Source organism: Catharus ustulatus, chromosome 2, assembly GCF_009819885.2.
Source record: "Catharus ustulatus isolate bCatUst1 chromosome 2, bCatUst1.pri.v2, whole genome shotgun sequence".
Taxonomy (NCBI): Eukaryota; Metazoa; Chordata; class Aves; order Passeriformes; family Turdidae; genus Catharus; species Catharus ustulatus.
This window is the reverse complement of record NC_046222.1, coordinates 90,308,917-90,332,446: the sequence shown is the minus strand read 5'-3', so window position 1 is coordinate 90,332,446 and position 23,530 is coordinate 90,308,917. Positions and strand designations below refer to the sequence as shown.

General features: G+C 45.4%; 1 protein-coding gene across 2 annotated transcripts; it reads left to right on the top strand.

Annotated features, from left to right (window-relative positions):
• Positions 1–3,749: 3,749 nt before the first annotated feature.
• Positions 3,750–22,911, top strand: SHOX (short stature homeobox). Of its 2 annotated transcripts, XM_033052563.1 has the most exons (6): positions 3,750–3,829; positions 6,025–6,391; positions 9,624–9,832; positions 14,285–14,342; positions 14,425–14,513; positions 15,918–22,911. In XM_033052563.1, exons 2-6 carry the CDS (start codon positions 6,118–6,120, stop codon positions 16,161–16,163), a joined length of 876 nt encoding a protein of 291 aa, XP_032908454.1. In that variant the 5' UTR covers positions 3,750–3,829; positions 6,025–6,117; the 3' UTR covers positions 16,164–22,911. The 2 variants fall into 2 exon arrangements, with proteins under 2 accessions (XP_032908454.1, XP_032908453.1); XM_033052562.2 differs by lacking the exon at positions 3,750–3,829 and having other exon boundaries at positions 5,584–6,391.
• Positions 22,912–23,530: the final 619 nt, after the last annotated feature.

The following is a 23,530-nucleotide window of genomic DNA, read 5'->3' as shown; positions in this document are numbered from 1 at the left end:
GGGTGGGAGGAAAATAGTTGTGCCCTTTACAGAACAAGTAAATAAATAAATAAATAAATAAAGTCCTAAATAGTCTTCTGTAGGGAAGAAGTTCATATACTCAATTATTTTCTGAAAAAAGATCATAACATCTGGAAATTGATATCAAATGGTGTACAATCCCTGAGAGACGATAAACTTCCACTGTATAATATTTCCACTAGAAATCTTAATAATCCCATAAATCTTCCTTGTGAATTGGGAAAATGTAACAGTTCATTGAAATACTCATTGGGAAATAATTGAAAAAATGTAATAGTTCACTGAAATATTCGTGGGTTTTTTCTTTCTTTGGTGCTGTTGCTAACTCTGTGCATGTGTGTAAATATTCCTACTTCGTTTTAAAGACATACACGGAATATTCCCTTGAGCGCTGCATACCATAAAAGAAAAATATGCCCTTTTGACTTATTAATCATTATTACAGAGTTCAAAATTGCAGCGTCCCTCGCACATTACTAGAGAAGGCAAACAATTCACTCTGTGTATATTTCGTGTTGCTAAATTCAGTACAAACTTTACAGCTCTCAACTTTTTTCCCTTTTTTTTTTTTTTCCCTCACAGACTCTTCCTATTCTGCTCGAGTTATCCAGGGCAACTGAAGGCAAGGGGACTACTCGCCCATTATGCTGGCCCACTGCATCGTAATTAATTACACACAAAGGCAATTCCTTATTGTAATTCACCTCGTGAATGTTTAATTTTGCAGAAGTAAAAGTAGATGAGGATTTGAACACATCTAGACTCCTTGTAATGAATATATGGGTAATTAACCATTCCAAAGCTGGAAAGATACAGCTTTATATATATTTTAAAAAATAATAATGTGATATGGAAGAGATGTTGTGCTCTAGTGTGAGTGCGTGTGTTTGTTTGTACCTTGGCGTTGGAGAGAGGAGAGCATTTATGTGTTTTTGTACTGAATTAATGTATCCCTTTGGTTACGTTGCTGCAAATCGGAATAAAGACAATTAAGCCCTTAGCATTTCTGTCACACTTCATTAATTACTGTAGCCGCTTCTGTCCCCACCACTTCGTAACATATTCGTCAGGTACGATGCCAGCCCAGCAGCATCAGTCGGTGAAGTAGGCTATTGTTAGTTTAAACTATAGCCTTTCAAATGTTCTTTATTTTACTTTTCATGCGAGATTGTTTTCCTCTCCTTTAAAAATGTTTTTCTAAAAATAAAACTCAACATAAATGTTTTAAGATTAGATTTGCGGGGCAAACAGTTTAATTTTCACCATATGTTGCCACAGCAGTTTGTAAATGAAAAAAAAAATCTTTCCACTAAAACCACCAAAAAAAAAATCTAATATAAAAATGTATTCTTCCCAAAGCGTCTCCCTCCTGTGGGCTATTTTACAGCTCCCAAATAAATCTTTAAGGTTGCAAGGAAGGGGAAAAAACCAAAAGTACCCTGATGACGGAAAAGCAAATCCTGCCATGATAATGTCCTTTATTAATATTATAGATGTGTAGTGTGCTGGATGGATCAATCATATCCATTCACAATCAGGATTAAGAGAACCTATTTTAATGAAAATCTATTAGTCTCTCGCTTGAGACACGGATGCTGCTTAAATCAATAAACAGCATAAAAGAGAATACGACGCAGGTTTCTAAATTAAAAAAAAATCCCATCTATGAAATGTGTTAAGACGTCTGTAAAATCCTGAAACCCTCGATCGATACTTATAAATATTTAATTTTTTTTTTTAAACACAAATTGAAAACCATTAACACTGCATCCATTCTTATTATTAAAACAAATTGTCCTTGGAATTATGTGCTGTGGAAATGGAGCCAGATTGAAAGGGCATCCTCTGAAATATGTTTACTCGCTTTCATGTAAACCAATAAAGATCTGCAGGAGTCTGTAGCGTGAGCGGAAAGGTTTGATGTACAATGTCCATGATTACAGTCCCTGAATTAATCACGAGAGAGAGAGGAAAGGAGGGAGGGAGATGGAGAGAGAGAGAGGACTCAGTTATCTACTGAACAAAATCTTGCTCTTCGGGTCAGCGCTTATTAAACCGTGGACTAAACTGATGATTTTTCTGTTTGCTTATTTGGACCATTTTGACCAAAATAAGCTGAAAGGGAGAGGGTGGGAGGAAATCAGTTTCGCCCTACGTCATACCATGAGTAAATGTACAAATGTAAATTCCTCCAATAAATATGAAATTCAATACTGTGCCTCGGATATGCTTAACGCTAATACAACGTTTAAATTCATTCATGATTATTCTTCTCGTTTAACTCGGAGAAAACCCACAACGGTCAACAGCTTCCCTTGAAAGACGAATTAAAAAATAGCAGACATGGATTGGTACCACGCTAAATAAACGCTGCTCTGCAGTCCAAGGTCCGGACTGCCCTGCTCGCAGATGCCCCCTCTCGCTCTGGGGAGGGGGCAGCCAAGGGGCGGGCTCGGGTCCGTGGGGAGGAATCAGCCCCGTAGGGGCGGCGGTGGGGAAAGGAAGTGGGATAGAACAAACGAGCCACCCCTCTCGTCCAGTTCGGACCCCCAGACGGGCAGAGGGCTCCGGTCCGTTGCCCCGGGGCAGTAGGGAGGGAAGAGGAGGAGGATTTGGGGGCATGGTGCCCTCAGGTGAGCCGGCAGGCCGGGCAGTCGGAACAGCCCTCAATGTGCCGCTAATGGCCGGTCCTGCAAGGGGGGATCTGGGAGAACGGGGTGACTTTTTAGGTTTGCGACCAGGTCCCAGGAGTTCCGTTCCTGAAAGGGAATGGTATTTGGGCGGCAGTTCCTTCTTTCTCTCTCCTTCCCTTTATCCCTCCCTGCATCCCTCCTCCCCAGCTCATTATGAGGAACAGCAATTCCTCTCGGAACCCGCCGTCAAAGTTTGCAGTGGGGTCAAAATTGCTCCCCAGTTTGGTTCCCACCTGCACCGCCTTTCCCTAGGTCCACGCAAAGCCGCGGGCTGCGCAAAGAGGGGGGGCCCGGGGGCGCTCCACGCCTCCCGGCTCTCTCTGCCGCTCCGCTGGGACGGGCCGGGCCGGGCCGGGCCGGGATCCCGAGCAGAGATCCGCGGTGCGCAGAGGGGCCGTGCGCGCCCGCGGGGCTGCCCGCGCTTCTGTGCCCTCCGCCGCCTGCCCCCGTGAGGGTCCGCGGTGCGGAGTGGAGGCCGGGTCCCCGGGACAGCTGAGCTTTGCACTGGTCATTTTTTGTTTGTTTGTTTGTTTTTATTATTATTTTCCCGGTTTTCTCTCTTTCCCTTTCCGGTGCTTTGTTTCGCTTTTCTCTTTCGGAGTGAGTCTGAGGCAAGTTCCCCTCGGCTGCAAGGCTCCCCCCCGGGGGTCTCCCTGCTGCCGTCGAGGGTTCCCGGTGGCGGTGGCGGTGGCCCTCGGGCCGCCGCGCCACTTGCGCTCCCGCTGGCTGCCCCGCGCCGAACTGCGCCCCGCGCGTCGCAGGAAGGGGGGGCAACCAACCTTCCCACCGGGCGCTGCTGGGAAGCGGGGAGAGAGGGATGTGGCACAGGCAAGAGAGCTTTTTCTCCCCCCTATATGAGCAGGCTTGGCTTTGCCCTTGTCCTCGGCGGCAGGAGCCCCGGCGGTGGCAGGAGGCGTCCGGGGGGCTCCGGGAGGAGCGCGGCCCCGCGCTGGCGGGGGCTGCAGGCGTGGGGCTGGGCGCAGGGGGGAGCTGCGGGGAGTAGAGCGGGACGGGGGCGAGAGAGACCAAAGAGGGGATCCGGCGGACTTGCTGCAAGCTCCGGCAGCTCGGGGAAGCCGACGCGCACCGTGCCTCTGCGGCGCTGGGGACGCGGAGTCAGTAAATATTTATCCTTGATTGCTGCTTGCTGCGAGGGAGGCAGAGGGAGACTGGGCACGGTGGGGATGGGTGACATTCGAGCCGAGGGATGGGGAAAGTTTCCGTGGCGGGGGCCCAGCGCCGGTATGGAGCCTCTCCCAAGGGGGAATGAGTGCCAGTCCCCCCGCGTGTTCGTGACACCCTCCCACCACGCACGAGCCTCCACAACAATCCTCTACGAGCCATTACACGCGCAGACTGCATGAGAAAGGCACAGGCAGCGTGTCGTGCCGGGATCTTTCCTCAGCCATACGTTACTTCCCCGTCTATCGTTTGCCTTTATTATTTATGTGGTGCCGTGTGATATACATTAGAGCCTCGGATTTGATTGGCGTTTGCGATGACAAGACCTGTTTGTTAAGTTGTAAGGCTTCCTCCGCTCCCTCACTTGTTAAACGAACTCTGGAGGAAGGATGCCACCGAGACTCGACAATATAATAAATGTCAGGGATATCCGCAGTGCCGAGATCAAATGATCAATCCTTGTCCCCTAGATAATCATTTTAAATTCGCACAGGGGGAGATTGATTTTTTTTTTAAAGCCCTTTATTAATTGCTTCCTCGATTATTATTTTTCCCCTCCTCCTGTGGAAGTGTTAACTCTGGTGCTGGGGGCACCTTTGGATTAATTAAATGTATTTTTAGTGTTTTAATGTTCTGCTAATTTTCAGAACAGTCCCACACTCCCCCGGAAAAGAAACAATGGCCCTTTGCTCCAACAAGGAGCCTGCTTTGGTTGAGATTCAGAGAGGAGGGTGGCGTGATGATGGGCTCTGATTATCTCAAACTCGAGAAGAGGGAACGAGAAGGACATAAAAAGCCAAACGACCAGAAGACAAAATTCCTCCAAATACCGAATAACCCTTCGCGTTAAAGCCCGAGGAGAAGAGACAGGAGTAGATAGCTGGGAAGTCGACTCCGCGTGGGGATCAAACGGTGCGGAGAGGCGCTGGAAATGCCGGCGCTGTTATCTGGAGACGAATTTCAGGCAGCTATTCAACCGCACAGAATAATAATTATTCCAGGAGTACAACAAAAATAACTGCAGCCTACCAAGAACAAGGCGCAGAAATAATTGCCAGTTCTATGTTAAATCCAGCAGGATATGTTTCGTTGGGGACAAAAAAAAAAGAAAAAAAAAAAAGGAAAAAAAAGGCTTAAAGCTCTATTTGTCGTATACACACTCTGGTGTTAACAAATTACCCCTCTGCTTCATGCAGCAGGATAGCTCGATATCCAGAGAAACATTTTAGATTTTAATTTCCCCCTACAGCACCTTCAGACAGCATAACAACAATAAACAAGGAGTCAGATCCTGCAATGTTCAAACGCTTCTGGAGAGACTCCCTACCTATGGATACCCCCCAGCCAAACAATCCACTCCAGGTCCTCCGAACACACCGACACGGATCTCCGAGGCACCTCGCAACTTGTTTAGCTCCAGCACACATCCCCCTCCGTGCACCTACCCACCCACCCACCGCCAGCCACAACAGGCAACACTTTTAAAACAGCATTTTTGTTTCGCCGGTTATTTTGACCGTTTAATTAAGAGAAATTAGCTAAATAGCAAATCAGGTAGAATTTCCAATAATTACAACAAATGCACATCTCCGGCTTTTTATTCATTACCTTTTTTATTGAACACTCATTTTCCTTTCCTCTTGACAGCGATACATTTAATTGCAGGAGCTCAGTTATTTGGTTAGCTGTGGATCCGTTCTTACAGTGTTGCCACGCACAGGATGTCCTTAAAATTAATTAAGTCTTCCTCGACTCTCATTTCTGCAACCCATTTACAGAATGTAGATACCTATTTTCATATTTTCGTCTTCCCCCCTCCCTCCCTTTTATTCCTCTCTCTCTCCCTCTCCCTCTCTCTCTCCCTCTCCCCCCCTCTTTTTCGCTGTTGCCTCTTTGCCTCCCTAAATCAAGGTGCAAAGATGCCAAAGAGTGATGAAATGAAAAGAAAGCCAATTGCTGGACTGAGGTGGGGGAGATAGCTGCTCGGAGTCCGCCTGCGACTATGGAGCAGTCAGTAATTGCTGGAGACAGGGAGAGCTGGGGGTTGGGCTGAGGTAGCCATGTATAAATAGTGTGATCTCAAATTGAAAGGCATAAATAACAGCAGGAGTGATCTAACCCTATACAGCCCATCTTCTACGTGCAAAAACAGCGTGCGGAGGACGGCCACATCTCCGATTGAAAACAAGTGGATCTCTGTGGATAAGATCACCGGGCAGCCATGGAAGAACTTACGGCTTTTGTATCCAAATCTTTTGACCAGAAAAGCAAAGAGAGCAGCAGCGGCAGTGGCAGCGGAAACAAGAAGGAGACGATCACGTACAGGGAAGTTTTGGAGAGTGGGTTGGCTCGCTCTAGGGAGCTTGGAAACTCTGATTCTAACCTGCAGGACATGACCGAGAGCAGCAACCATTGCCCGGTGCATCTTTTCAAAGACCACGTAGAGAGCGACAAGGACAAACTGAAGGAGTTCAACACGGGCAGGACAGCGGAAGGTAAGAGCAGGGCTGGGAGCCCTCCGCCCCGCACTTCTCGCCGGCAGCCCCGGTCCCCTCCCCGGCCACCCCTGGCTCTCCGCAGCGGGGGCGATTCGGTCAGCGCGGCCCCGGTTCTGGCCCCGGTGGGGAGAGCGGGATCGCCTCCCGCATCCTGCTTCCCTCCTGCGGTCACCTCCCTCCCGCCCTCCGCGGCGGGAACATAGGCTTAGGAACACGTACTCCTGCATGCATAACGTGAGCGTAGCCGTGAAAAATAAGTCCCAACTTCGGTCCTGCCCCCCCGCTAGCCCCCCGTACACATCCGAAATCGATCCGGTGCGTTAGGCGTTCTCTCGCCTGGGGGAAGGGGGCAGCGCAGCACGTCAGACGTTTTTGTCTATCTGTGTATTTTTGTACGAGGAAACCTTGTCCGGGGAGTTTCAACGCCTTAGGAGACCTGTTCTTCCTGCTTCCGGGCCGTCAGGATGCTGCTGCTTGTTCTGGGAGAAAGCGGGATGTGGAGAGGGCTCTCTCTGGACATTTTGTCTTGGGTCGGTCAGCCTGTCCTACTCAAAGGCTCCGACCGGCGGGGACGAGAGGCAGGAGAGGACCTGACTGTGGGGTAGCTGCCCGGACCCGGTGAGACAGAACATCGCTGCAGGGAGAGGCACCGACCGGCCCGGCCGACTGGTCCCTCGGTCCCCTGTCAGTCCTGTCACCTGGGCCAGGGCAGCACGGCACCCCGCCGACCGAGGGGCAAAACGCCATCCCTTCTCTAAGCAACAACAACAATTGCAAAAAAAAAAAATTAAAAAAAAAAAATTAAAGCAAGGTAGCTAAAAATCCCGCACAGGCTCACAGGGGAAAGAGAGAATTAAAAGGACGGGGGGATTAGAAAGTTGAGAAAGTGTCTCTAGGCAAGTTAGACAGGTGGACCTGCCTGGGGAGCTACTGGCTAGCTTGGGGTAATAAAAACCGGTTAATAGGTTGGGGAACAACAACCAGCCTTTCAGCTGTTTCCTACTGTTTGATCTTGTTTAATATAACACCAGGAGATTTAATTTACAGCCAAAACTTTTATTTGATATCCTTCTCTTTTCTGCCTGCTCCCCAAACAGAAGAAAAGGGTATAATCATGTATTCGGGTACCCTTGTTTCTGCCCAAGCCAGTACCACTCAGCTCTGCTTATTTTCCTTCTCTTGGTCGAGAGATTGAAAAACAAGAAGGTTCAGTTCAAGGGAATCATTCGCGCAGAGATGATTTTAAAAAATGAAAGCAGAGCATGCTTCAGGAATTAAAAATAGAATGAGAAGGAACGAAAAAAAAGCCTCTACTACTATCCCCTTTCCCGGTGAATCGAAATTCTGGCTTGTATGTTTAGCTAATCTAATCTACGGAGAGGGGCTGGGGGTGGGGATGGAAGGGAGGAGTTGGAAAGAGCTGAGATGCTTGTGACAGTTTAAATTCATGCCAGGTTTCAGTCTAATTTCAACTGATTCCGGCGTGTGATTTCAGTCCCACTGATATGCTAGTTAATATTTTATACCTATCACGGACATGCTGTAGCCTCGGAAAAGAGACAGCTTTTGAACGCGCCTGATTTTCCCTAGGCATTTGCTGGGTTAGCACCCTCGTCTTTTCTTAGGGATTCCCTTTACAGGAGAAATGAGAACAAAACGCCACTAAAACCAGCAGCGAATATCCCCATCCGGAGGTCAGACCCTTCCCAAAGTTTTGTGCAGCCAATATCAGCCCAGAGCCCGGGGAAACGATCACGGCCAGGGACAGTTTTCATTTCGGAAGTGAAAACGAATGCTTCGGCTTGGGTCCTGCCTTACTTAAGCCCAGATGCAGTTCAGGACGCTTTATTACGTTTGATTAACTTACGACTTGCAGTTTATAATTTGCATTTTGGGATGTCCCTAAGTATATAGGTTAATATAGTATATAGGTTAATACAGCATATAGGTTAATATAGTATATGGGTTAAGATATGTTCATGCGCACATTTCCCTATCTGTCTATACATACGTATGTACGTGTATAATACCTGGGTACTTGATGAGGAAAAAGGGAATTAATTCGGGATCATCCGCAGATGCAACTCCCCCCAAACCCACACCACCCAGAAGGTGAGGCACGACAAAGGAGGCAGTCAGGGCAGGCTGGTCCCGGGACTCCGCCGGTGCCCGCCCTGGATGCGCACCCAGCGGGGCGCCCCAGGCAGGCAGGGGATCCCGGGGAACCGGTTCAGCCTAAAGTGGTGTCCCTTGTGCTAGCACCTCTTTCTCTTTTCGTTAGCTGGATTTAAAAGAAGGACAGTGCCTTAGGCCTCCCGGCATTAACGAAGAGGGGGAAAATTATAATAATAAAAAAGTAGGAAACAATATACCAAAGCGAAAGAAATCCCCCTACCCAACGCAGAAAAGGGGAACTGTTTTACCCGCTCCCCCCACAGCCTCCCCTCTCCCGGGACAAGCATGCTCGGCGGCTGTCTCTGGTCTCTAGCTCTCCACGGGCCCTGTTGGAGTCCCTGAAGGTTGGGAGGGCTCCTGCTGTTCCGGCGGGGCTGGGAGTGGCCCATGGCCCTGGAGCCCGCTGTCCCGCACAGGGCCGCGCGGCACCGCCGCCCCCGGGGTTTCGACCCGCTGGAAGGTATTTTGGGAGAAAGAGAGTTGTTAAGGAGGAGAGAGACGGGAGGTCTGTGTCTCATGCCCAGGGAAAGTTTCTTTTACGAGACAAATACTATCATCGTGGCTTCACCATGACAGCGGTAGGGAGCTTCTTGCATAACCTTCTTTGGGAGAAAACATCGCCGGAGAAACCCCTTCCCCCACCTCTTCCCACTGCCTGGAGGTATCGGGGGCCCGGCGGTTTTCCTACCAACCCCTTCCCCGAACTGCCCGTACCAACGGGAGGCACGGCTTCCTCCTAAGCCAGGAAAGAAAATAAAATTATATTTATATAGTTTTCCTGACAGGGCATCAGACAGGCAGGGCAGCGCTGCACCCTTCCTCCCTCGGGCCCTCGGGCCCGCTGCCCCCTGCCCGGCGCGGAGCCTGTCGCGGAGCTCAGCCCCCCTCACCCCTCCCGGGCCTGCCCGGGGACCTCCTGCCCCCCGCCAGCCGCACCCGCAAGTTGCGCTGAGTTTGGGGACGAAGAGGGGAGCAGGGAGACCCCTGTATGAGAGAATTTCGAAGAGGTGCGAGGGGAGGCTCAGCGTCGTTTTCTTCTTCCCCATCCCGGCAGGGATCTACGAATGCAAAGAGAAGAGGGAAGATGTGAAGTCAGAAGATGAAGACGGACAGACCAAGCTTAAACAAAGGAGAAGCAGAACCAATTTCACACTAGAGCAGCTGAACGAGCTGGAAAGACTTTTTGATGAGACTCACTATCCGGATGCCTTCATGAGGGAGGAACTAAGCCAGAGGCTGGGACTATCTGAAGCTAGGGTTCAGGTAAGAGAAAGGCTCTGTTCCTGGAAATGTGCTCACCTCACTTCCTAACTGCCAGCGGATCCTAGCACAGTGCCCCGTTTCATGCAGAACGGGGAGGTGAAGGCAGAGGTGACGCGTGTGATGGGAAAGCTGTTTGCAAGTACCTGTCCCGCCAAACAGTTATTCTGCTCTGGGGATAGCTGCCCCTCTCTAGCGTTTCCTAGGAAAGCGTTTTAATTTTTTTTTTTTTTTTTTTGTATGTGTGTGGGGTAGGGTGGTTGGGTGGTGATAGTGTTGACAAGTCTCTAATAACTGAACAACTGCCTTTTTTTCCCCAATTCCTTTTTCCCCTTGCAAACGTGCCATTTACTCTCCCTTAATCCTTACTTTCTTCCCCCTTTTTCTACTATGGGGCCATTATGGGGAAAAAAAAGAAAAAGGCCAGAAAACAATCGCCTGAATAAGGCTAGACAGTTTGGGTGCTGAGGGACGGGATTAGCCAGAGCCGGGGGAAAGGTGCCGGCTCTGATTCGCACAGCAAGCGTATGAATGCATGCCACCCCATCTGGTGGAGGTTCCCCCCGTCCCTCCCATCCCGCTTCAGAGACAGCTAAATGCCAATTAGGCTTCGAAATCTCGAAAACAGGTCCCGGTTGCTGTAGTCCTGGGGCCACCAGAGCTGTCTGTTTGGGTGGCTCCACATCGATTATTTTTAAATTTGATTTTCAGTTTGATGCAGAGGAAAAATACTCCCTCTCCCCCAAAGCCAACTAGGGAATGCTTCCACAAAACAGATGTCATATTAAAAGAAACAACCCCCCTCAACGGAACAAAAAAACTCCAACATAGAAATAATTAACAAAAATCTACCTGGAAAAAAATAAGATCAACCTGTAGCTTTCTGAGCAGGCCCAGAGCAGGAGAAACCTGAAGGAAATCTCTTCTTGGTGTAAGATTCTATGTTTGGTCTAACATACACTAACCAAACTTAAAATCAAGAAAAAAAAGTCACCAAGGCAACCCCTCCACTGAACAAAACGCCTTCACACCCTGGAGATACGAGATGCCCATGTATATGTATATCTGCCTATAGAAGTGTGTGGGTGGCTGTTCATATGCATGGGTATGGCTCTGTGGGCATAGATGGAGGCCTCCATGCCTTGACCTCACTGCCAGGGCACAGCGGGAAATGGAGAAACATGGTCCTGAGATGGAGTGGGGAGAGGGGTCTGTTTGAGCCCCTCCTTAGCCATGGAAAGCAAGCAGACAGCAAACTGCTCAGCCAGCATTTGCCTGAGCAAGCCACTACTACCTCACTTTAAACAACTGTCTCCTGGAGGCAAATCCTGAAATAAATGGAGTACCTAAGTTGCTTTCGTTCTTTTTCTTTATTTTTATTTTTATTTTTTTTTTTCTTCTTTCAATGTTTTATTCTCCCTTCAGCTCCTGTGACTCAGTACAAACGGAGCAGGGCAAGGGATGGTGCTGGATATATGCCTTAGGAATGGCAGCTTGCAGGGAATATTGCAGGGGTTCAGAGTGCTGCTGGCCTACTTTCTCCTGGAAGATTGATCTAACCACACCATATAAATTAATGAAAAGATTAAACTTTTGCTGAAGGGGACATCAACTCTTATGTCATCTTCCCAGATCTTCTTACTTGGGCTCTGTAATATCTTTCCAAGGCCTTGATGTACTGTTTCTATAAAAATAAATTACTTGTAATTGAATTCTGCACTCTTTCTTTCAAGTACTTTATTACTGAGGAGCACCTTAACAGGATGTTCATAGTTACAGGAAAATTGGTGCTTCAAGTGCTTACAGATCTTAAAAAAGCACACACAGAAAAAATTAAAAAAAAAAAATACACCCCTCCCCAGAAAAAACCCCAACAAAACAAAAAACCCAAAATACCAAACCAAAACCCCCAAAAGAATCAAGAGGAGATTATGACCGAGATTAGAAAAATGTATTTAATAATTTTATAAAAGAGGTTTGTGTGGATTTAAAAAGTCCCTATAGGAAGTATAAAGTAGGAAAAGAGGAGAAGGAGGAAAAGCTGATAATTAATTAGGAAATAAGCAGTGAGATAATATCCATCAATAAGTGGAAACAGGAAAAAAAAGGAAAAGGCAGAAAAGGGAAAGATTTTTGTTTTTTTTTTTCCTTAATACTTTCGGAATTGTTCTCTAATTCCTATCTGAACCTCTTGTCCCTTGCTGTTAAAGGATATAGTTTCAATTTAGCGTGGAAATTTGCTGTAAATAAATTGAAGCTCCTATGGTAGCTAGTCCTTATTAACCTTTTATTTTTAGTGTTGTACTGGAAACTCATATCACCCAGCTGTCAGGGTTATAATTGAAAGTTATGAGACCATAGTGAGGAGCAGGCAGTAATTCAATTACAACAAATATCTTTGGGTTTATGGTGCAGGGCTAAATTAAATGTCATTATTCACTGTCTCTAATGGAAATCAAAAGGAAATCAGATTAGAGCATTTGTGAAAGAAATCACTGAGTGATCCTTAATGAAGAAATAACTGTCTAAAACAGTGTACTGTGCTTTACTTAGCATATTCATGACTAATTGGAATTGATCGCGAATCACACCAAGCCTGATTTATTATCGCTTAATGCAGTGGCTAATTCATCACTTTTATTCCTCATAACCTTATTTTTTCGTAGCTAAAGGGAAAGGGCACTTCGTTTTCCAGATTTAAATATGATTTCGTTTTGAAAGATGTTCTGATTTGCAAGAGAAGTTGTTTAAACGCTGCTTAAATTTCTTCTGACAATTTACACTGCTTTGGCGAGTCGGGGGGGCTGGGTAGAGGGGGGGACGTGGGGAACACACACAAGGAGATTTCCTGCAAGGATTTACCACAGTGAAAAAATGTATTATTGTCGCTACAGCTCGATAATATTTTACATGCTCATATTTAAATGCATATGTACATGTATATAAATCCCTAACGGTCCAGTTAAAAGCAGAAGCGATGCATGTTGTTAATATTTGCGTACTGCTGGTAGGGGAAAATAGGCTTGTGCCGCGCTGTGCTGTGCAGGGCAGCGGGGCGGCAGCGATGCCCGCTTAGCATGGGGAGGGTTGTGCTGGTGACTGCCGTCAGGGACAGGAACCAGGACTGATGGGTGGGTGGGTGGGTCGGTCTGTCCGTCCGTCCACTGGCCGGTCGATCTGTCGGCACCCGCGGCGCTCCGCAGTCGCCCGCTGCGCGCTTCCCCCACAGACACCCTAGGCAGGAAAAATGGTGCGCTAAATCAGAGAAGGCCAATTCCTACTTAAGAAAATCACTGAGGTACCCGAGGTAATTAATGCCTTCGGAAGCCTTTCTTTGCACTAATTACTCCGTTGTAAATGACCATCATTAAGGCAATTGAAGAAAGCTTGAAGGGAAAATTTGATGTAGGAAGTGCAGTTAGTATTAATTAACCGTATGATCTCTTGGCAAGTGCAAGAATATCAAAGGTTGTAGGTGTTTACTTAGCCATAAGATTTTATCAGCGGTGAAAGTCAATGTTTGTCCATATTCAGTAGGTTTTGGTGTAAAGATAAGGATCCGCAAAATATTTTGGCCAGTGTTTCTGATGGTGTTTTGGGGAGAGCTGTTAATGGAACACGGAAGAAGGGGAAAAGTAATAAAGGTCTGAAATGCCCTTGGAAAAGAGGCAAGGGAAGCGCAGTGGCAACTGCAAAGTTCTGCAATGGTTTGAGTGAGAACGGCTGGAATTGGGGGAGCATTATCGAATTACAGGCGTTTCTAGAGTAGGGGCATAAGCACTTCTTTACACCCCAGCCTGCAAAAGATACTGCTCTTGTCTGGCCAGAAGTCCGCAGGAGAGGATTTTGTTTTCTTTAGCGTTTAGGGAATGGGAAATGATTCAGACTCTTCCGTAAAAGTTCAATGTCTCGCATCTTGTCGGAGATCATCGATTTCAAACCCAGCTCGGGAGAGGGCAGGGGGTCCCGTCTCTTGGGGGTCAGATCCCGGAGTCTGACCTGGCTCTTCCACGTTGGCTCTTCCCGAGCCGCTTAAAACGACTAGGAAGGGTACGAGGGTCCCACCCGTCCTGGGGGTGGTCTTACTGTAAATGTCGCCTCAGACGGGCGGCAGAAAGTCCGCCACTGCCTGCCCAGGGGACACGGGCCCCCTCCGAGACTCCGTGCTAAGCGGCAGGCTCCCGGTCTCTCCATCTCCTAGGTTCAACTGAGGGACCACAACAAGGAGCAGAACCTCCCCCACGAACAGCCCTACAGCAGCACAGAGAGGGATTCACTCCTCCTAGGGTCGAGCTCGTCCCCTCGGCTGATCCCGAGGGGAGACCACAGCAAGCTGTGCAGTCAGTCGCCTCACTCCTCCATTCCCTAGCTCCTGAGATAACGCTCCCTTACCAGCTTAGGACAGCTCCATTTTTTGGTTGTTGTTTTGTTTTTGTTTGCTTTTTCTTTTCACAGGTCTGGTTCCAGAACAGGAGAGCAAAGTGCCGAAAGCAGGAAAACCAGATGCACAAAGGTGGGCTAGGGGTGCTGACCGGCCGGGGGGTGGTGGCCTCGGGGTGCCTGCGCCTCTCACCCGGTCCTGTCTCTCTCCGCAGGTGTGATCCTGGGAACCGCCAGCCATTTAGACGCCTGCAGAGTAGCCCCCTACGTGAATATGGGAGCCCTGAGGATGCCTTTCCAACAGGTAGTTAGCTCCGGTTTTATTTTACTTTCCCTCAGTAAGCTCCGACCCCCATTCGTTTGCACGGGAGGAAGCCGGACACGTTTACAAGTGCCATTTATATAGAAGTTGGCACGTATTAAAAACAGGCTGTAAAACTTGGTGAAGGAGCCCCCGCCCGGCTTTCGGGAGCTCAGCACTCCTCGGGGCCGAGCGGGGGGTCCCGCTGCCCCGGGAGGCGCCGGCGGGGCTAAGGGCCGTGCCATGGGCTGGCACACGGCCCCACGGCCGCCCGCAGCCGCTCTGCCCTCCCGGGGCAGGCCCAGGAGTGCCCCGACAAGCCCGCCCTGTGCGGGGACGGACCGGCTAGGTCCCGAGCAGCTCCAGAGCCCCGGGCTCCTCCTGGCACCGGAGAGCGCTGCGGGAGGAGGCTCTTACACCCCATGTAAAATCTATGGGGTAAAAACTATGCGGTTCCTTGCGCTGTAGTTGCCCTCCTCATTCCCGGGTGGGCTGTTGAGACCTGTCCTTTTCCGATGGAGGTAGGGAGCCTGCTCCCAGTGCTCTGCCACCCTGATGGTCAGCCAGGACAGGGGCAGTGGCGGAACGCAGGCACTGACGCCACTGCGAGGCCCGGGTGGGTCCATGCCCCAGCGAAGCGCTGCCACCCAGGGAAGGCCGCTGGGGAAAACCGGGAGGAGGGTGACGAAATTCCCTTATTCCCTTCCCGCTTCTAGCCGGTTGTAGCTCTCCCTCCTTTGCTGTTTTTAGTTTTTTTTTTTTTTTTTTTGGTCAATTAATCGGGGAATTGATTTTTTTCCAGCCCAAAGGGACCCTCCACCACCTTCTGTGTCTCGGAGACACGTGGAGCTGACAGATTAATTGTATTGATTTTTAAAAGACATATTTGGACCAAAATAATTAAATACATAAATAAACTCTCCCCCACTCCTCCCCGAACCTACCCGAAGCTGAAATCTCTCAGTCAACCCAATATGTTTGTGTAGGTCTAGAAAGCTCCAAAGCAAACACTAAGCCGGGTATAGAAGGGACCCGTGGCCAAAGAGTTTTTAGCAAGGTATAAATAAACATCCCTGGAAAAAAAGAAAAGGAAAAAAGAAAAGAAAAAAAAAAGCTATTTAGCACTTGTTGGCGTCCATGCACTGGGTCGTATTTATTTATTTATTTATTTATTTATTTATTTATTTATTTGAAACCACCAGGAGGAGGGTTAGGCGCTTCTCTGTGCCCTTGGCCGGGCAAGGAGCGGAGGAGCTTTGCCGCCCTGACTGCAGGGGGAACTCCTCTCACAAGTTGTTCTCTCCATCCGCCGGGCTCCCGGGAAGGGTCGGGCTCGGGCTGTGTGTGTCCTGGGGGGCTGTGTGTGGCCTGGGGGGCTGACGCCGTGTCTCTGCCGCCGCCGCCCAGGTCCAGGCGCAGCTGCAGCTGGAGGGCGTGGCCCACGCGCACCCGCACCTGCACCCGCACCTGGCTGCCCACGCGCCCTACCTGATGTTCCCGCCGCCGCCCTTCGGGCTGCCCATCGCCTCCCTGGCCGAGTCCGCCTCCGCCGCCGCCGTGGTGGCCGCTGCCGCCAAGAGCAACAGCAAGAACTCCAGCATCGCCGACCTGCGGCTGAAGGCCCGCAAGCACGCCGAGGCCCTGGGGCTCTGACACGCTTCCCCCGAGCCCCCCATCACACCCCGCCCCGGGTGCCCGCGGCGGGCGGGCGTGTGACCCGCACGGACCGCCGCTCTGCTCCCCCGCTCCTCCTCATCCTCCTCCTCCCTGGCTGCAGGGCGAGCAGCGAGGGCTCCGGCCGCCCTGCCGCCTTATCTCTTTTTTATTTTATTTTATTATATATTTTTGTTTTGTTTTTATTCCTTTCCCCTTCCCCGAGGTCTGCGAGCGCCGCTCCGCTCGCCTGGCCGGCCCCAGGGACTCGGCGGCCGGGAGGCGCCGCGTGGCGCGGTGGGGACGCAACACACGCGAGCAGCAGGCGCGCACCCGCCAGTCAGAGACTCCTCGGAGGACAAAGTAGGTGGGAGGAGAGAGAAAAGAGAGTTAAAAAAAATCACAAAAAGAGAGGAAAAAAAAAAAAAAGGAAACGATCTCTAAATTATGTTAATCTGTGAACATTGGGGACACTTCGGATTTTTGACCCTGGCAAAAGTGATCGCTCCGGCATAACGTCATCTGCTGCTGTCAGTTTTGCTACCTTGTGCATGTGTCAAACTAAACACGTTTTGAAGATCAGAAATATATTAGAACAAAACTAAACAAAACAAATAGTAATAATAATAAATAATAAATCCTTGGGGCTGGTCTCCATTAAAGATGACATTTCTTTGTTGCCAACAGTATTATTTCACTGCCATGAATCTCTTCCATCACTGAGGAGCTGCTGCAGAACTGGTTTGAATTTAAATGTGGAATTTCAGATCTGAGGCAAGGCAGGTTTTTATTTTCCTTCTTTTCTTTCCTAAAAGATAAAAAAAAAAAAAGAGCAGCAATAACAAAAAAGTGTGTGTCTCAAATGGCTATGTCCTTTGAAAGGAGAAAAAAAAGAGACAAGAACTTACTAATTGTTAGTGATAACTTGAAAGATGGGAACAATAAGAAATGCACCTGTTTTGCCAGAATTACCTGAACTCAAAGAGATGTGTTGTGCCATAGAAACAGGTCAATTTTTAATTTTTCCCCCCAAATGTCTAGATCAGAATCTCACTGTTTTACAGGATGTAGAAAGAATAAATTATACAACAAAGATGGACATACGGTTTTAAGGCATAATACTGATGCAGCATTAATTTTAGTGAAATGCAATTAAGTGCAGTAAAGTGCAATACTGTAAATATTATAGATTTAAAAAATAGCCGTACTTATTCCGTTATTAACAAATTCTGCAAGATCCATAACTTAAATCCTTTATGCTCAGACTGTTGCATTGCAGCTCCTTGCCAAAATGACAGTCCGAGCCTTCTAGGAATGGAAAAAGTTATATGTATCACATATGGGAAAAGGTAGATACTATGATTTCTAGTCAACTTAATCTGACATATTTCTGGGAAGCAAGCTGAAAAGTCTGTATGACACTTTCACATGATTTTAAGTACAAAAAACCCAACAACAAACCCAAACAAGTTAAAACAACCCATGGAAGTGTTCTGTAGAAGAGGACAAGTTCAATATTTGGCCATTTTAATTTTTGCCTGTGATTTGGACACCAAGTAATAAGTTAATGCTTAAGCAAAGTAACACTACAAATCCAGCAAGGATGGAGAGCAAGGAAGTCCTTTAAATTATATTACCAAAGTGTCTGAGTTTACTGACCCTCCTCCCCAGTTTTACTTTTTTCTGTTATTCACTTCTAATTAGGTTTGGGGTTTTAAAAAATTTTTTTGCTGGAGCAGAGAGAGGAAGGTACAAATAGTGGTCTTGTCTTCATCTAACAAGATAGTTATTTGTTGCCTTCGCTACTGAGGTCTGTGTTGATGGAGGGTTATCCTCTGAATAGCACCATTATTAGACCTGCTTTTTATGTCTTGTTTAGCAATCCATTACTAGTTTTGGCTTTTGCTGATATTTATCAAATCCAAATATTACTGTAGGACACAAATTCATACTTAGGATAATTTTTAGAGACTTTTCTCTTTTTTTTTTGGTGTGCGTGTTTTTTTTGTTTCCTTCAAATTTTGATATTTTCAAGCAAACTAAATTTCTGGAATGTCAAAATGGTACCATTTCCCTTCTATTTATTATGTGAGAAGTAGTTAATGTCTTGGATTTGCAGGGGCTGATAAAAGTTGCCTGTCTTTTTACCTCTCTGTGAAAGTCTAATACATTTTAAAAGCAAGGCCAAAATATTAAGGTAGCATTACTTGTTGCTGAGAAATAGAGACCCAATTTCAGGCAATTAACAATTTCTTATTGAAACAAAACATTGTCTGGAAAGTAAAATGTTATTCATGATTATGTATGAAATTCTGGCTAGTATGAGAAATGTTTGGAGTGGTTCTAGCATTTCTAAAATGCAGATCTGAAAAATAATAAACATTAGTACAAAGGTGGTTTAGGTTAAAGTAAGCAACCTGTTGTACTGACACCCACAGCCATTGAAGGAGAATTAGAAACATGGTATTGAAGACCAAAGGCATAGAGCTATCCATTGAATGGGGACTGCTTGTTATCTGTACTCTAAAGTGCTAGCCTTTCAAATCCTCTTTTGAGAATTTGAGAGAGGCTTACATGATTATTTTGCAGTCCTGTACTGGACTTGCAGAAAGCAGTGATTTTTACCCTCAAATAATTCCACAGACTGGACTTTTTGAAGTTGTAGGGTTGGGATATGAATTTTCTCAGACATCCAAGTGAGTATTATAGGATACACATACGGTATGCATCCACCTTGTGTGGGGAAGGAATAACTTCCTGCCTTTTTTGTTCTACTAGATACAAACACAGCAAAAAAATGCCTGTAGATTTCTCTCAGAAATTTTACTTCTTTATGGTATTCAAAACACAGCGACAACGTGAATACTATTCCCTGCTAAGATGAAACAAGGCTGGTAGCGTAACATACATCTTCCCAGAATGAAATATTCTTACTTTTTCTGAGTGCTTTCAATGAATGTCTCAAGGACAATCTTGCTCTCTAACACAGAAGGGAAGAAGTTGGCAAGATTTATCAATTTAGCATGCTTTGAAGGAGGTACCACAGGTCAGCCTGGGGAGAGGGGCAGGGTGTCACTGGGAATCTACCAAGGTGATTCATGCTGCTCTTGCTTTTCATTTGGCATGAAAGGAAATGAAAAAGTGCACTGCGTAGGGGTTATTGCCAAAACTGGTTCTGCTTTGCTTTCTTGGAAGGGTCAATTGCATGAGTGGGGGTGTAAAATCTTTACCTTGTTTTGAATGATGCACGCAGGTGACCTCCTCTTCTTGCCATCTTTACATTATCGGGAAGAAATGAGACATCCTACCTGGCTTACCATGTATTGGACTGTACTTTTCTCTAAGTGTAAGTCACTGTGACTCCATTCACCATGTGGAGCATCAGTGATCCATACAAGTTGAGATTTGGACCAAAGCATCTACTCCATCTCTGTTAATGTGTGGTCTCTTTTTGTTTGTTTGTTTTGTTTTTGGTTGTAAATTGTTTTCTTAAGTAGGTTGAAGGTTGAAGATAACATAGTCATTGTCCTGAGGTGCTAACTAAAGTTTAAAAGTATCGCAATTGAGATTCTCAGGCATGCTAAGCCTCATTTACTGTCCACCATCATCCGACCTGATCTTTGTGTAATCTTTAATTTGAGAAGTGTAAGATGTCCAAGATCATCAAAACAGCAGTCACTGAGCAGAATTTCCTTGGAGAAGGCTTTCATTCAGCATATGAGGATTGCTAAAGAATCTTTCTCACAAGATTTGTCTGGTATTTGAAAAATAACTTGAATGAATGCCAAAAGAATAATGATGTTTATAAGCAAGACTGTAAAAAAGGTTTCATGCCTTAAATGGGCCCCTTTATGATGGAAAGAATAGATTCTGGGTTTTTTTTTAAATTGTCAAGTTAAAGTACTTAATTAATTTGTATGAAAATAACCAGTTGACTCTATGGCTCATTTTTATTGACTTGAAAATAAGTGAAAAAAATTATGCTGAAAGTTTTTTGCTTCGTAGGGTCATATAGATGTAGTAACATTTTGGTTAATAACATAATACTTAACACTTACATATTTGTTCATTTGCAAAGCACTGTATAAATACCTATTATTTAATCCTTACCCATTATGAACTAGGTAAGAATTATTGTCCCCATTTTTGTAGAAATTAAGGCATATAAATGGAGGGCCAGGTTCCATCACCCATTGTCAGCACTGAGTATGATTACTTTTGTTTTTGTAATGTAGCAGCATCCCCCAGATCATAATCTGACATGAGCTTTGTGGTGGTAGACAACCTTTTACATAGCCAGGGCTCCTGGAAATTTAAGCTCTGTACCTGACTTCAGCAAAAGTTTTAAAGGTCACATTGAATGTGTTTTGGAGGGTCAAAATGTGCCTGTGAGTTATTTCCACAGAACATAAAGTTATTGTCCAATTCTCCGACCCTGTATGTCAGTGGGAATTTTGTTTATGACTCAATGGGGCCGAGTTGTGTCAGTGCTAAGACTAAAACCAAATTTTCGAGTTCTCGATGGCATGCACAAATTGCTAGGAAACTCTGATTTCCAACTTCCCTTACTATAAATTTTTCACACAGACCAAGTGTACAGATGTCAATTCTTTGCATGCTTTATCTGCTATGTCTTTTAGTCCTATGTTTACTTATAAAATAATAATAAGACATGATTTTGAATTGACATAACATTGACACATTGGGACTGTTGACTCAAATCAAATAGACATGTAGTAGTACAGAAATCCAGATCCCTAAGGCAAACCCAGGTTATGGATTTATTTATTTCTTTATGACAAAAAATACGCATGTTTTCTGCTTGTTTAAATGTGCTAGACTAAATAATTTTTTTTTTAAACAGATTATTTTAGTTTTTGGAGACATTATTGCTTTGGAGATGGCAGGCTTCTTTCCCCCTTCAGTTTGAGGAAATCTTTCAAAGTATAGGAAAAATAGATTACACGTCTTTCTTAGAAATCTGTTTATTTTTATAATATCTAATCTCTAATGATCCAGGTTGTGTCCTTGTAACTGCTAATTTTACACAACTCTATAGAGTGCACACAGCCAATATGGTTGGAAATTTTTTGTGTTCCTCTTTAAACAGGATGGTTGAAGCGCCCCACTTTTCATCTGTAAGCAACCTTCTTATCCCCTTATGTTGTTTTCTTTCCCTGATGTGACATCATTTTCTTGGCAAAAAAGTTTTCAAACAGTTGTGGATAACATGGCATCAGCTGCTCATTCAGTCCTTTGAAAATCTCCACTGATTGCAGTTAGATGTGAAAGGGCTGGAGAAGGTCTGGTATTGCTTGGAAATAAATAAATAATAATAACTAAAACAATAATGGAAAGAAGTGTGGAGTGTTACACAATGTGCTCTCCTTCAGAGACCAGTGGAGCCTTCTGCTTTCTGCCTTGTGCTTGTAAAATGGCATCTCTAAGTCACTTCTTTAGAAGGTACAACATGGGTCCCGTCAATGTTGTGCTGTGGCTAATTTTATATTGGTTATTTTTGCTGGCTGGCTTTTCTAGCTGGGTCAGTGGAAGGCCACGGGCTTTGGTGTTTGAGGCATTCTTCAAAAGGGGTATGATGCCAGATATCCCTCAAATTCTTTCTGTTGGACAGATTTGATGCTAAAAGTTGGTTCCTAATTTTAGTTAATTTGCTGATATCAAATAAATAATTGAAACATAATGTAGTTCATACGCCTTATATTGAAAATTGATATATAACTAAAATCAGTTGAAGAATGTAGAAAATATCAGATTTTGAAGCTGAAGATATTTATTGAAAGACAATACTTTCATGAATCTAGGCTTATGGTATGTATTAATTACATCAAAGACAGGCAAATATCTCTGTTTCTTTGTATTAATGTATATGGATGTTTTATTTATTTTTTGTTTGAAAATTCTAAATGTGTATTATTTTAATTATGTTGAGTGTAAATTTGACAATGCTTTGCATTTATTTTTATATTTTAAGACCCTGTTGCTTTTGCAAAAATATGAGCAGCCAGTATGATTTGCAGTACCGTAGCATTATTTTGGTTATGTACTCACAGTGTGTCTGATTTACAGACATTTCAGGGATTGCGAAAATGAAACAAACAAACAAAAATTCTTCAAACCTAACTCATCTTAAAAGGTTGTACCCCTTTGCTATTGTGGAAGAGAAAAAGAAACAAGCAAACAACCTTTTTTTAGGACTTTATGCCAGCATGCTCCTACATGAATTCACCAGACATGTTGAGTTCCATTTTTGGAGTGTATTATGTTGAATCACATGATATGAATGTACATCTTGTAAAAGTGAGATATGAATAAACTTATAAATATTTGTAGTTACGTGTTAACGGATACTCAGAATAACTGCTACCAAAGGGAATATGAAAAACAAGGTATGTCCCCTTGTTAAAACAGAGCTTTTTCTTCTGTATTTAATGCATTTTCAAGCGCCTTATTCATTTTGTCCTTGCAAGGAATCAAAGCTGTGCATCTTATTCTGTAGCCGTTTTATTTCACTTACAAGTCTCTCATTGGCTTTTATGCAAATTGTACAGATCAAGTTGTAGCTTAGTGATGGTTAATCAGATGCTTTTTTTGTACCCATCTAATAATGATATGATTTTTTGTGTTGTTTTATTTTGGTTGCTATCCTATTTTTTAAAGGGGGTAATAATTTTTCCTAGTGTCAGGGGGAATAAAGGAGCCTTCACAGTGGAACATCCTAGGGATTGTATGTGATGGCTCTGATCTGTTGTGTGTTCAAATCAATAGGAAAGGCACTGCATCAGGCATTTATTTTTCAGGTGATTAAGGAGTGTTTTCCATGTCCCTGCAAGCTGGTATGTTAGATGTAATTTTCGCCTATGGTTTTATTCTTTATAGTTGGAATCCAGAATTCTGACCTTGAAAAGTATATTTAGCATATATATTTATGCTCCCCTGCACCATTTGTTTCATCAACAGCAGCAAAGCAAATTGTGTTGGTTTGAAGTCTTTGTCAGGTCTGTGAATCAGGTTCTAAACTTCCAAACAAGTTACAAGAGTCGGGTTAGACTTGTCTTGTTTGAAAGTTGGTTTATCTGACACATAAGGGCATTTAAACTTTATCAGCCTTGTGATGAAGGGTGGTTTCATATCTCAGCCCTTCCCACAAGTCCTCCCAGAATCTCTTTGTTCTTTCTTGGCTGTGTAAGCCGAAGTCAGAACCTGTACACAGCTTTTCCAACCTTGAATTTTCTGCAAGTGTTTGCATTTATTGGAATTCTGACGTGGAACATAACTGGAAAGCAGTTGGTGCAATATTTCCACATCATGATTACTGTTTTTCTCTAAGCCAACACCACAAACTGACA

What these genes read in the sequence shown, in the direction of transcription:
- SHOX (XM_033052563.1), top strand. Translation starts at nt 6,118, where the DNA reads ATGGAAGAACTTACGGCTTTTGTATCCAAATCTTTTGACCAGAAAAGC. An exon ending in CACGGGCAGGACAGCGGAAG is followed by an intron (nt 6,392 to 9,623) that starts GTAAGAGCAGGG and finishes CCATCCCGGCAG; the next exon opens with GGATCTACGAATGCAAAGAG. An exon ending in GGAAAACCAGATGCACAAAG is followed by an intron (nt 14,343 to 14,424) that starts GTGGGCTAGGGG and finishes CTCTCTCCGCAG; the next exon opens with GTGTGATCCTGGGAACCGCC.